Genomic DNA, 13395 nt, shown 5'->3' on the forward strand with positions numbered 1-13395 from the left:
GATCCTTTAAAGAAATGCCCTTGTATTGAGTCCAGAACCCACAAGAAACCATCAACAATATTAAATGTTGGATTTGGTTGAGATAGCGGTAGTTTGCTTCCTTCAACATTTATAACTCTGCATTTATGCTGAAATGTGTCCAATAATCCTTTGAGATTAATTCATGCGGTTCTAAATGTGAATGCCTGTGTGTTCCCTCATATGATAGAATCATGACAAATACTGGATGGATGGTAGCCTGAGACTGATGGCTAATATTCAAAATTCTGAAATCAAACTATGTTCAGGTATCACAAAAGCCCTAAAATCTGATTTGAAGAGCAGTTTCACGTTTGCATTAAATGTAGATAATCTTCTTGACACATTGAAAACAATAAATTGTTACAGTACGAGCAGATGCGATCAAAGTAAATGCAAGAAACACAACAAAGTGAAACTGAAAACAGCAGTGCCCCTTTGGTCAGCATGTTTTGTGTCTAGTTACAATTTTACTGAAGGAACACACGAATAAAACAGAATAGAGACTAATCAACATGAAAACCACAAGATCTCATGTTTTATTTTATTTTATTCTCATGTTTATAACTCAAGTGAATAGAGAGGATAGCATACATTTCTCAGCAATAAACTATTTGAGTTTTCTTCAGTGAAGTGAGAGCTGTATATTCTGTTAACCGCTTCGCTATGCTAAGCTAATACGCTATGCTACACGTGCCATACAGCGGACACAACTCCATTCAGTGAGTGTGCGTAACAGGGAAAGCCACTATTTTTATTCGATCAGTCAAGCGCATTCAGAACCCAGTTTGCTTCTACCGGTATTTGTCAAACCGGGATTACAACAAGCAGGGCATCAAACAGCTACAGGACCCAACCTCTTTCCTCAAAAGCCATGATGAGAATCAGAATCAAATGTATTTTTGAAATTATATTTACATTTACTTTTCCAGTTACAACCCATTCAGAGGAACACAAACAAAACAATGACCAACAGGGGGAGACAGAACAGGAAGTCTGGCGGTTTGCTGATATCTAAAATGTGAAAAGAAAACAATAGCAAATTAGGTCACGGCTTCCTACAAGTATATCAGCTTTCTGTTCAAATGCAATTATTACATTACAGTATTTTTGGTTGGTGGTGTACCAAGATATGTTTGTTATGGAAAATGGCTCATTGGCTCATTAAAGGCTGGTAAATCCTGGTCTAGGAAATTTGGGGGATTTTGGCCGTTCAGTACAAGAGTGAAAAGATGTGTGATTTTAAATGTGTACTCACTTAAAGACCTATTTTGTTGAACCTGAAATGAATACTATTATAGACGACTGTACATCACCTGCTACATTTTCAAGAGATGTTTGCAAAAGTGTGCATTATAAAAACACAGTTTAGTAACAATAAACACAAGCAGTTTCAGATACAGTGTAAGAATGACTGTCGTTCCGAAAGGATGAGGGATTTCCTTGCTATAATATAACGGCTACATTTTGAGTTGATGAGGTTAAACATATGAGCTTCAACTCAGCGGTTTCAAAATCTGCCTCCATATTATGGTCCGAGATGTGCTTTAAAGTGCAAAAAGTGCTAATATCCTGATCGACCTCCTTCGAAAGCGTGATGATCCTTGTGAGCTGCAATCAAAGCAAATGTGAGTATTACTTACATCAATAAGCTTCACAATCCATGAAACATACAATGTGAGCAAATACTCACGTTTGTAAAACGCTGCTTCAAATGGCATCTGCAGACGGAGCTCATGAATCTTCCCTAAAATGTTCACCTCATCAGCGCAGGAAGCATTTTCATTCCACACCGGAACATCTTCTCTGTCTCGTACACTGACGCTGACACCACACACTTCATCTTCTGTGGGTAAAGTGAGTCACAGGCGATTGGTTAAATATTGACTATCAATTACATGCCTTGCAACTGAGTTATTGAAATGCTATCTTATCTGCAGCACAATAATCACTGAACTGTTCCCCAATGGTGGCCAGGAGCAATTCCTTCCATGCAGCAGACTTTGTGAAAATCAAAGATATTTCATTTTATCACATCACTCACTGTGCACTCTTTTGGCACTTTTAATCTCCAAACACCACCTTTAACGTTACTTTCTTCCTCCCTAGTTGAGAACAAGCGGCTACAAGTATGCACAAGTATACACAAGTACTCACACATATTTACTACAACTCACTAGAGTGGTTCTCTTCATTTTACTGTATGAAAACTCCAACCAAAGGATTTTTTTGCCACTGCTGTTGTTAGGAAGTCCAAACAAGCAATTTGACTTCTTTGAGACTGTGCCAGAATGATGAATTAGTCCCTGGTTGAAAATTCATCATTTAAACCCCTTGAGATGGAATCTCTTGTTTGCGAGGGCATATATGCATCATGCTTAAGTGAACATGACAGCAATTATGTAAAGTAACCTTGGAATAAACCTCAAATTCTTAAATTTAGGACCAAAGAATATTTTGATTTGAATTTAAATGAGTAAGTTCTAGTCTTGTTGTGGCGCAATTATGTTATGTTGCCAGCACTGTATGATGGTGCTGTTTTGTAGCAAGATTATAAAAGACCGGAAATCTTGCCTGGACTGTCTCCACGGTGTAGACTTTCTTCAGGTTGAACTCACATTCAGTTGCTTTAGGTCCTGGTAGAGATCTGACAAAAGGGATACTTATTTAAATAAGTGTCTCTTGTAAAAAGAAAAAAAAAACATACACTTTGCATTTTCAAATAAAATTTTTGTGCAGCATGTGTCACGTTCTGGTGTGCTGTCAATCAAACAGACGGCATGGAGTTGGATAAGTAAACAACTCTGACCTCATTAAAACACAGCATCTTTTAACATGTACATGTAACAGGGTTGTGTAACTCTTCTCGTGATTCAACATGAAATTTGATCTGAAATGACAAGTGGATGTCTATCTCAGTGGGGTCTTAGTGTTTTCATAGGCAACCGAGCAAGGGGTCAACAGGATTGTAGCATTAAAACTTCCTTAACTAATATGTAACGTGAAAAAGTGAATTTGATTTTGTGCTTAATTTGTTTCAGTTTGTGTGCGTGTATATTATATTTTTTAATTCTAGGATCCTCACAAGCAGGTGTCTTATCAATGTAGGCCAAAGAGAAAACAGGTCAGAAAATCTCCAGTAACAACTTGTGTGGCGTTATTTGAATAGAATTAATTAAGTTAAACAACTCCACAGCAACGACTGTTGATGGCCTCTCTTTCAAATACTTGTTACAGGCATCATCCCATTTCTTAGTTCTCTTGAGGTCATAAAGCAAATTCATTACTTTAACATTTCAAGTAAAAAGCAGCGATTTACCGAATGAGCCAGAAGGTCCAGGGAGAATGTAAGGGCAGAACGTCATTTTCTTTATCGTTCAAGAAGCTTCCCAAATCTGTGTCTGGTCCTCGTACGTGAACGCTGGTTTCACGGAGAGTCACCGGGCTTGATGGAGAATTCAAATGTAACGTGGCAGCCACTCGGACTATCATTGTTGTTTTTGAGGGAATACTCTGGTGGCTTTGTCAAAAAACAGGTAGCCGTGTTGAGACGCTGTTTCCGCCGTCGCTTCTGAGTTACACGTGCACGTTAGCTTTGTGACAGTAAACTTGAGGATCAGCTGATGACTCATCATCAGCAGCTTCGGTGTGTCCTCAGAACAGCAACCAAAAAACAATGACGCTTTCTGTATAAATGTGCAAACCAGAGATGCTCGACGTCTGACGTGGACAGAAAAGCATGCGTAGTAATTACCCTTGTAGGAGTTCAGTTTCACAGTATTCAAACATTCCTTCCATAATACTGACGCCTAAACGTCTCTTCCGTAAATGTATGACGTCACCTCAGGCACGCGCAGTCTTGACCCGGTCCAGCTTTGTTATGTTGCTGCCCGCTATTGCTAACTAGCAAGCGCAGCATTTCCTTCGGTTTCCGGAGGCAGCGATGGACACCGAAGCGTTATTGGAAGCGTTTCAAGGCAAACTTTACAGTTACTAAAAATAATCATGCCGTATTTGTGAGAAATTTTGACATTATATTTTTGCACATAGTGGAACCGCTAATGGTTGCTAACTACGTGATCGCAACTTAGCTTGCAACCTAGCAAGTTTGCAAGCTGTGCAGTTTCCATAACTTCATTCATTAGGGAATTGATATCAAGTAATTATGCAAATGCTAGACAATAGCTGAATATTGTAATAAACGTTGTACTCTACAACAGCTTTCAATTGAACCGCTATTTTTTTTCTATAATTGACGCAATCCGATGTTTATGGTGCGACGTTTACAGTACGTACTTGCGTGTTGTTTTTTCAAGTCTGCCGTACTACTTTCACAAAGTCATACTGATACACCACGAGTTGCCAATATCTATCTATCTATCTATCTATCTATCTATCTATCTATCTATCTATCTTAATTACTTGTTCCTTGTCGCTAACTTTTCTTGAGTCGTCTTTGAAATGTCCAGCTATCTTATTCTGTTTTAATTCTGGTCAGTCATTGAAAGAGTTCAATCTATGTTTCCAATCAATGTCGTCGTTGACAGATTTTGAGAAGAAAACGAAAAGGGATACAAGCCCAGTATTGGAGCAATACCTTTGTCATGTTGCCAAGACGGGAGAAGCAATGTGAGTTTATTTATTTATACATACATATATACATACATACATACATACATACATATTTGCACTCAATTATATAACATAACCGACATTCCATTGTCATCGAGTCTGAGTGGTATACCAATTGTTTATAATAATTGTTTTGCAGATTTGATGTGACCAAATGTCTGATCTCTCCTAGGATCCCGTGGTCACAATTCAAATCCTACTTCATGTTTAAGTTGGAGAATGTCATTGATGATTTTCACTCATCGACACCTGAGCAGAGAGGCACACACAATCCCAATGTAGAGCACGTTCCTTTTGAAGAGATGAAGAAGAGGATATTAAAAATAGTTGACAGCTATAATGGGTTTGTAGAAAAATGTATTCTCCCTCTTTTACTGTTTAGCTTTATTTATAATAATTAACCCTGCGTTTTAATAGTCGAAATGAGATTGTGAAAGTGATACACGTGTATATCGTGTAATTTTAAAATACAACCAATTCTCAATGTCAAATAATCATTGTCATGATATATGGTATGTGCTAGTTTTTCAACTTATAAGAGTGCTTGTTGAACTAAATCTATGATGCATGGCACACTTTTATTGTTACAACATGACACCTAAATCCGTGATTGCTGTAGAAGTGGAAGCAATTAAACTGACAAGGAAAGTAAGATCTAACACGAATCCAACATTTTAACCAGATTTGAATCAGTTTTAATAAGATCATCAAAGCATGTGGCAGGCTGAAAAAAGTCCTGTGTGTTTAAGGTGGCATGTCTTTGCCTCTTTTGACAACGTCCCATGTTCAGTGTTAATGCTGTCGGTTGCCCGTGATTCCGTCTAACCATACCTCTTGGTGACTTTCCCAGAATCCCATTCACCATTCAGCGTCTGTGTGAGCTGCTCACTGATCCCAAGCGGAACTATACAGGAACAGATAAGTTTCTCAGGGGTATAGAAAAGGTTGGCAATTTAATATTCAGTGATGTTAGGATTGTGTGAAATATTCATCCTCCTCCTTTATGTGCCTTACAGAATGTAATGGTGGTCAGCTGTGTGTATCCCATGTCTGAGTAAGTACAAAAGCTGTCATACTTCACATTTGTTCTGAGCATTTGTTCCTTAACTGTCAGTTTTGTGCTTTTCTGTTTTTCAACAGGAAAAATGGATCATCTAATTCAAACAGAATGAATGGAGTGATGTTTCCTGGCAATTCCGTACACTCAGATGGGTGGGAGCTACTATTAAAAAAGTTCTACAACTTGAAGATGTCGTCAAGTGGCACACTTAGTTACTTTTAGGATGAATCTTTTTGGGCCTCCTTATGCAAGAAATTGACATGCTATTCTTTTGCAGTCGAAATGTGAACGGACCAGGCATGCCAAAACAGCTGAACAGGCCAAAGCGGTCATTGTCGCCTACGCTTTCCACTAATGGCCTCCCTGAGTGTGGAGTCAGCAAGGAGCCAGAGCCCACCGAAGAGGAGAAGGCGGAGCAGTGCATCAGGTAGGGTGCAGGGTCTCATATTATATATATTAGTGACAATATCATATTTAGCATCTTTATACTGGACAATTGAATTCATGGCTGTACTAACCTCATGACAATCAAGGCATTGGAATTGCACAAATTAAGATGAATGCGTCAACAAATAAATGAATTTCTTAAAATATTTACTTATCAAAGTTAGCACTGGCGTATATGTATCTCTCTGTCTCTCTCTCTCTCTCTCTCTCTCTCTCTCTCTCTCCCCCCCTCCCTCTCGAGAGAGAATTTTAATTGGCCTATTCATCTGTGATCACAATTTTATTCTACCAAATATCGGAATCGGCATCAGCCTAAAAAAAAAATCCTGATTGGCCGGGCCCTATTCAAAATGCAGTCTAATACATCTATCAAGCACACTGTCGATGTTTATCGACTGGGGTGGAAATCATAGAGGAACTCAGAGCTCGAGAATATGACTGTCAGATTTTTCCAACAATACAAGTAGTATCACAATAAAAGAACAATTGCATGATAGACAGCTATGTCATCAGATCATCAAAGTTTGACAAACAATTGTCTGCATCCACAAAAGTTAAAGAGAGGCAACTGGATTTCTTGGTTGTTAAAAACATTTCACCTTTAGTAAAAAAGGCATCGACGGTTCAAAATGTTTGGTCCAGAGTTGCCAGATTCATGTCTCTCGTCGGCTTGGCCTGTGTGGTGATCACATGAAAGTTGTTGTTGACAGGGGACACTCGTTTACAAGGCTGTCGGTAAACACTTCATTAATGGCCACTGTTGCAAGTGTCTAAAACAATCGTTGGGGGAAGCGATGGTTGACTATGTTCAATATTTCTTACCACAAATCTTCATGTGTCTTGAGAGAGCTGGCGTCACCCTAAGTCAATGAGCCTGTGAACATTGTCGGAATGAAGCCCCTCAAAGAAGCACCTCTGACTGACGAACAAGGACACTGCGGTAAATAAAAACAAAATAGGTCCTGCTCAATGCAATTTTTTGAACACTGGGTTCCCCAGAATAGTGCTGGGACTGTTTTTAGAGAACTGGCTCTTGAAGATGAGGGTGGACTTGTTGGCTGATTGAGTTTCCTTAGCTGCCGCGGGAAGACCATCCTCTGCTAGGCCTTTTTGATGATGGAGCTGATGGTCTGCTCCCACTTGAGGTCACCACCATTGAGTGATGGTGCTGCCCAGGAAGTGGATGGGGTCCATAATGGAGATGGAGGAGCCCGGTTGAGGGGGCACCATGGGGCTCTGACCTTCCTGTAGTTCGTCATTATGTTTTCTGGGTGTTAAGATTCAGGTCATTGCAGTTGGACGAGGTCTCAAGCACATGCACCTCCCTCCTTGAAGCAGACACCGATGAGGGTGGTGGTGTCCGCAAACTTGATCAGCTTAAAGGACTGACAGGTAATGCAGTTGGTGGATAGGGAAAAGAGCCAGAGGAAAGTACACAACCCTGAGGGGACTGCGGTGCTGATGGTCCATGTTTCTGAGACAGTATTGCCCAGCCGCACGTGTTGATACCAATCTGAGAGAAAGTCTGTGATCTATCTACAGAGGGAATCGGGCACGTTGAGCTCGCAAGTTTGTCGTGGTTTACAACTGGGAGGATGGAGTTGAAGGTAGATGTGAAATCCAAAAACAAGATCTTGGAGGAGTTTCCCGGGGAGTCTCGACGTTGCAGTGTGGAGTGGAGGGCCAGGTTGACTGCATCATCGACAGACCTGTTGGCTCTGTAGGCAAACTGCAGTGGGTCCAAGAGTGGGTGGTGATTGGCTTGAGGTGGGGGAGGACCAGGCGCCCAAAGGACTTTGTGAATACAGACGACAGCGCCACAGGTCTGTAGTTCTTAAGTCCTGTAAAGCATAGGTGTCAAAGTCAAGGCCCGGAGGCCAGATCCGGCCCCTCGCGTTATTTTGTGTGGCCCGCGGGAGCAAGTCATGTGTGTCAACTATCATGATTCTTGCTGAAATCTGTACCGAAATGTCAAATTGTCATGGGTAATAAATAACTTCGAGATTTTGCACCGGCCCTCCGAGGGAAGCCTTAATTCCGAAGTGGCCCGCGACAAAAAATGAGTTTGACAACCCTGCTGTAAAGCATGGCTTTGTTGGGGACAAGAGCAACAGTGGTGGAATTGAAGCAGTCTTTCACATGGCTTGACTCCAGTGAGGTGTTGAAAATAACAATGAAGGCGGGAGCCTGCACATCTGCCCGGTGTCTTAGGGTGTATGGTGAGACAACTGCCCAGCCCCCGCGGCTTTCTGGGAGTGCAGCTATTTATAAAAGTTTTGTGTGCATCCTCCTGGTGCGGGTGGAGAGGTCGTTAGAGTGTTGGAGGGCACTTGGCTGTCTGGAGACATGTCCAGGGCTGATGGTTGACAAAGCAAAAGTATTGGTTGATGGGGCTCTGGGTGAGGGGAGGGGTCATTCCCACTTTGGAGGCCTTTATACTTGTCGGTGGCGATTTGCCTCATCTGTTCAAATGGCCGCAGAGTTTTTGGTAGGGAACTGCTCATATGTGTGGTGCTCTGTATTTAGATAACTGGGGCACAACACACAAAATACGAGCACAACTATGAAATGTTGGGTCTGGCAAAGATAAGGGGAAAAAGAAATCATTTGCGGTTTGAAAAATGCTTTTGTGTGAACCAGGTCATGCAAATGGTTGGCAAATCTGGACCTGAAGAGGCTTCCCACCTTTGTTGTAACCTGCATTTGTCTCGAGCAGTGGTTTCTCACCTTTTTTTGTCTTGTGTATCTCCAAAACCTTTCATCATTTCATTCGTAGTACCCCCTCAGTCATACATGTTTATGATTCTCCAAAAAGTAGGACGTAACAGGGCTGATTATTTAATGAAAATCTTTTTGTTTCGTATACTTACGGTAATTTTAGAAGTCTTTCTCCCCATCCAAAATCCACTACAATCAGCAGTTATTAGGATGGCTCATTTGGCTTTATGACAACAGCAGCATGAAAAGTATTCAGGGGGAGTGCAGAGATTCAGGTCATATTAAAAAAGCAAAGTGGTCATAAAGTCTGACATCGAACATTGACAGAATTCAGTAGTTATTTGATCCAGTTCTATCAATATTTCACCTTGGCATATATGTCAGATATGACACCAGTATTTTTTCCACTTAAGTGTAGAAACAATTGTCTTATCATACATAAAGAATGAATTTTAATTAATGTGTATTTCTATTTTTTACAGCACTGACCCTTCACTCTTGGGAGGTGAAATCACTCCCAGCCGGACAAAGAATAAACACACTGATGAGGAGGAGGAAGAGGAGGATTCTGATGCTGACAAGCACAACAGCAAGAGGCTAAAAGTCGATGAAAAGCTGGAGAAGGATGACATAGCAAGTGAAAGTAAGGAATCCTCGTGTACGGGCACGGAAAGATCATCGGCGAGGGCTGAATCTTTAGAAGACTCTTGTGATGGAGAATACAAAAGTGAATCGTCTTGTCGAACACAACCCATGATCGACAATCCAGGTAGGTGTACATGACTATGCCTTCTGTCAGTCATTCAGAGTTTTAAATTTGATACCTGACAGACTTGTAGCGCACAGGGAAGTCAACAGTGGGCACACTAACAAATAAGTACACACAAAAGTGTACTTATTTGTACACTTTTTACAATCGCAAATGAAAAAACGCCAAAACAAAATGGCAAAAAAAACCACTCTGATGTTAACCTACTGAAAGGGGTACGTACTCGTAGGGATGTCAGACTTGTCACTGACTGGATGCCCACTGACGGCTGAAAATGTCCAGCTTATGTTCCGGAAATGACAGGAGTAATTCATTTTTGTGTTTTACACTTCAGAGCCACCGTAAATTTCACTGTAATTTACCTCAGCAAAAAGGAGTGGAAAGCCATTTAACACTCAAAATGTTTGACAGCAGTTTTTAACCTCGTCTTCCCCCTCAGAGCCCAGAAGCCCACAGGCAGAAGCATGTGAAAAGGCGGCAGCTGAGAAGGCCCGCGGTGACATCACCATTCATCAGTCGGAGCAACGACTGAAGGAGAATCCGCTCACTGAGCGCAACATGAGGGACAGCGGCAGCGAGGGGGACTGCCTGCCCAGTGTTCAACAGGTCCTCTCCTCCTCTGGTAATTCACCCAATTTGTCAACAGGGGGCGATGCAGACAATTCAACCTGCACAAAGACTGAAACCAAGCCTGTGCAAAGTGAATAAATGAGCCAGCCCGTTGACTTAACTGACTCTTGACACTGTACGATACCACACCAAGGGTAAACTGTATCCGGGTGGAACTGTAGGCTGCAGGATCAGGAATGATGTGGACCTGAAAGTTTCACACTTGAGAAACTTTTGTCCACTTCAGTTTGAACTAGTTGGTCAAATATCGACTAGTTTTAAGGACTTAAAAGGAAATCATGGATTTTTTTTTTTTTTTTTAACTATGGACTGTTTTTTCTATGCCCCCACCCACCATGTTAATATCTGACCTTCATCATGTACGACATCATGTGAGCTGAGTTAAATAACATCATTGTTGGCATGCATTTCCAAAAGTTACTTTGGTAGTTTGAGTTGTTTTAGCCTAAGCACAGTTTTGACATGAAGAATGTCTGCCTCCAACTAAATAAGAATCCCCTTAATGACCTTTTCTATGGAGGAAAAAAAAACATTTTTAAAAAATTGACATTGCATATAGCACTTGTTCCTTGCTGGTTAGTGACAATTAAATGGACTTGAATAGAGTCCTTGCAGCATCACATTGTCTTAAGAGTCCTTTACCGTTCTTCCCTCTAATACAATGGTTGTACCCATGCCTCCTGTTTTTTTTTTTTTTTGTTTTTTTTTTTGATAACCCAAGATTTTTATAGAACTGTACATGCCTGTAAATGAGTTTTATGCACTTGTCATGTGTGTTCATGGCACTAAGTAAAAATAGCTGGAAAGTGAGTTCCTCTTTCATTATATTCATGAAAATACAGTAATAGAGCAGCCTGTCCTGGAAATAATGCCAGGAATTTGGTTTATACGCCATGCATGCACAACAATTAACTTTTGAGCAAGGAAGTTAAAATAAGTCCTAATAGTTGTGGTTATAACATAACATGTTTGTGATATCATTGACAATGTCGAACATCAGAGCCACTGGCGAAGGATTTTAATCTGACTGAAAGTTTGATTCACAATACATTTGTAGTCTGAATCGCCGGTTTTAAGATCATTGCATAAATAACTACATCAAGTAAGGTAAACAATTTCTGTTATTTATTTGTATTTGTTCATTTTCTGTATTGCTAAAATCCAGATTGCTAAGGCTTCTTACTGCAAGTATGTTGCGTGTGTGTACAGTAGTTTAACTAGCCAGTGTTACCTGAAAGCTTTTGCACAGTACAGCCCGAAAGGCTGTCGATTACAGCGCTGAGTAACTATATTAAGGTTAATTAGTTAAAATACCCACGACTGGCTGGTAACCTGTTGACGGTGTATCCCGCCTACTGCCGGAGAAAGCTCCGATAGGCCCCAGCACGTCCGTGCCCCTCGTGAGGATAACCGGTTCAGGTAACGGATGGCTGGGAGGTGAAAATGCTTGAAGGTGTGATTCACGGTCAGTTGAGTGAAATCCTTGATGGCCTTGACACTTCTCAGCTAAGATTAACATGATCGCTGTTGTCAGCAGGCAGGTTGGGAGGGATGGGATGGGATGTTATTGGCCATGGCAAGCTTTCAACTCCATAGGATGACGGATACATATTGCATGTGCACAGTGGCGGGCCGTGCATTTCAAGCTTAGGCCTTCAGTGACGTCACATACATGAACACAATACTGTATAGGCTCGTCAAGCAGCACTTAATTTCAGGAGCATTTAAAACCATCAAGTATGCATTCACAATTAAGAGCAGGAAACTAAATTTACAGATAGTCAAAAAAAAAATATGATTTGAAAATACGAAATAAAATGCCACCCAAATTACGCTGTGTGATCTTAAACAAGTCTGTCCAATAAATTGCGCAATGTCGCAGTTTCATATAAGACACCAACCAAACAATAACAAAACAAACAATTCTTTGAAAATAAACAGATCATTTGCATTTTGAAAATTGGCGATACAACAGCAAATAACTGAAAATGTTGAGCAGCTGAGATTGAACGAACTTTCGTGCACGAAGATGACTACAATGCGCCATGATAAATTGCAGGTGAGCAGATTTATTTGATACATTTTTGTATCTTTGTCATTTTATTTCGTTACCATGAATTTAATACTAACAAAATAAAATGACAAGAAGAAATGTAAAATAAAATTCATTGACTCACCAATGTAGTTCTCCACAGCGTCTGCTTATTTGAAAATAAAGTTGATCCTCCTTTCTTTTCTCAGGAACACTTCAGTGGCTCTGTTGTACAGTTTTCAAGTCCAATTGCAAGTCCTTTTCTATCGACATGGAAGCTAATGCTGAAGGCCTTTTTTGTCCGGTCATGTTTCTGGTATAATTGTAATTTCCCTATTTTTTTATTTTTTTTTTTTACTTTTTCGTTGTGGAGCTCCGTCTCCCAATGTGCCTGTTCACCGAGCTGCAGTTCTACGCGAGTGTCCCCAAACGTTTTTAAACGCACCAGTCAGTTGCAAGCAATAGGCATTCCCAGCAGTACAATTTGCAGCGTTTCTCAGAGGCTGTGAGCCACGGGTACCGTTCATAATTGATCGTCTGAAAATGACAGACAAACCCTTTTCCTTGCTGGGACAGGCTAACTAGCGCAGGAGTTGGGCGACCTCTTTGCACAATATCCAGCTTTTCGTGGAAGGCCCGTCTTGCAAATTGTGTGGAAAGTAGTTCTGCAACCAGATCAACGTCTTCTCCTTAGGCCATTTTGAGTTAAAATGTGAGTGATAGCTCGAACAGACGCTCATCCAATCTTTTTTTTTTTTTAATCTTTATTGAACAAGTCAGGATACAATTCTCAGGAAACAGAAACGGCGCTAATCCAATCACCGAACGCGCACGGCCAGTCTCGACGTAAGGCCTTCTAGCTAGCCCTAGTACGCAGACGAGAACAAGTCAGGATACAGGATACAGATCACGAGTCTCATCGTGATCTGATTGGCTATTGAAACCTGACTGTGTCCGTTCATTTACAGCGAACAGGGGCCTGCTGTTTAATCTGAAGGCCCCGAGCAAGTTTAATTTACCTGGCAACACAAGCTAGCTGAAATATGATTGGTTAAAAACTCTACCATAATAAATAAGTTATTTTTCGAG

General features: G+C 40.8%; 2 protein-coding genes across 2 annotated transcripts; one reads left to right on the forward strand and one right to left on the reverse strand.

Annotated features, from left to right (window-relative positions):
- Positions 1-452: 452 nt before the first annotated feature.
- LOC109515026 (eukaryotic translation initiation factor 4E type 3) lies at positions 453-3766 on the reverse strand. Its single transcript, XM_019868564.1, has 3 exons — positions 3338-3766; positions 2593-2665; positions 453-1864 (listed from the first exon to the last, which is right to left on the reverse strand). Exons 1-3 carry the CDS (start codon positions 3508-3510, stop codon positions 1775-1777), a joined length of 336 nt encoding a protein of 111 aa, XP_019724123.1. The 5' UTR covers positions 3511-3766; the 3' UTR covers positions 453-1774.
- Positions 3767-3815: 49 nt separating this feature from the next.
- LOC109515025 (serine/threonine-protein phosphatase 4 regulatory subunit 2-like) lies at positions 3816-11084 on the forward strand. The gene is made up of 9 exons (XM_019868562.1): positions 3816-3995; positions 4566-4647; positions 4823-4993; positions 5501-5594; positions 5667-5704; positions 5791-5862; positions 5988-6137; positions 9358-9644; positions 10084-11084. The coding sequence occupies exons 1-9, from the start codon at positions 3962-3964 to the stop codon at positions 10350-10352; spliced, it is 1197 nt and encodes a 398-aa protein (XP_019724121.1). The 5' UTR covers positions 3816-3961; the 3' UTR covers positions 10353-11084.
- Positions 11085-13395: the final 2311 nt, after the last annotated feature.

The sequence above is a fragment of the Hippocampus comes genome, unplaced genomic scaffold (genome assembly GCF_001891065.2).
Source record: "Hippocampus comes isolate QL1 unplaced genomic scaffold, H_comes_QL1_v1.1 scaffold41, whole genome shotgun sequence".
Classification (NCBI taxonomy): domain Eukaryota; kingdom Metazoa; phylum Chordata; class Actinopteri; order Syngnathiformes; family Syngnathidae; genus Hippocampus; species Hippocampus comes.

What these genes read in the sequence shown, in the direction of transcription:
- LOC109515025 (XM_019868562.1), top strand. Translation starts at nt 3,962, where the DNA reads ATGGACACCGAAGCGTTATTGGAAGCGTTTCAAG. An exon ending in ATAGTTGACAGCTATAATGG is followed by an intron (nt 4,994 to 5,500) that starts GTTTGTAGAAAA and finishes TGACTTTCCCAG; the next exon opens with AATCCCATTCACCATTCAGC. An exon ending in TGTGTGTATCCCATGTCTGA is followed by an intron (nt 5,705 to 5,790) that starts GTAAGTACAAAA and finishes GTTTTTCAACAG; the next exon opens with GAAAAATGGATCATCTAATT.
- LOC109515026 (XM_019868564.1), bottom strand. Translation starts at nt 3,510, where the DNA reads ATGATAGTCCGAGTGGCTGCCACGTTACATTTGAATTCTCCATCAAGC. An exon ending in TGGACCTTCTGGCTCATTCG is followed by an intron (nt 2,666 to 3,337) that starts GTAAATCGCTGC and finishes CCCTTTTGTCAG; the next exon opens with ATCTCTACCAGGACCTAAAG. An exon ending in ACACCGTGGAGACAGTCCAG is followed by an intron (nt 1,865 to 2,592) that starts GCAAGATTTCCG and finishes CTTTACCCACAG; the next exon opens with AAGATGAAGTGTGTGGTGTC.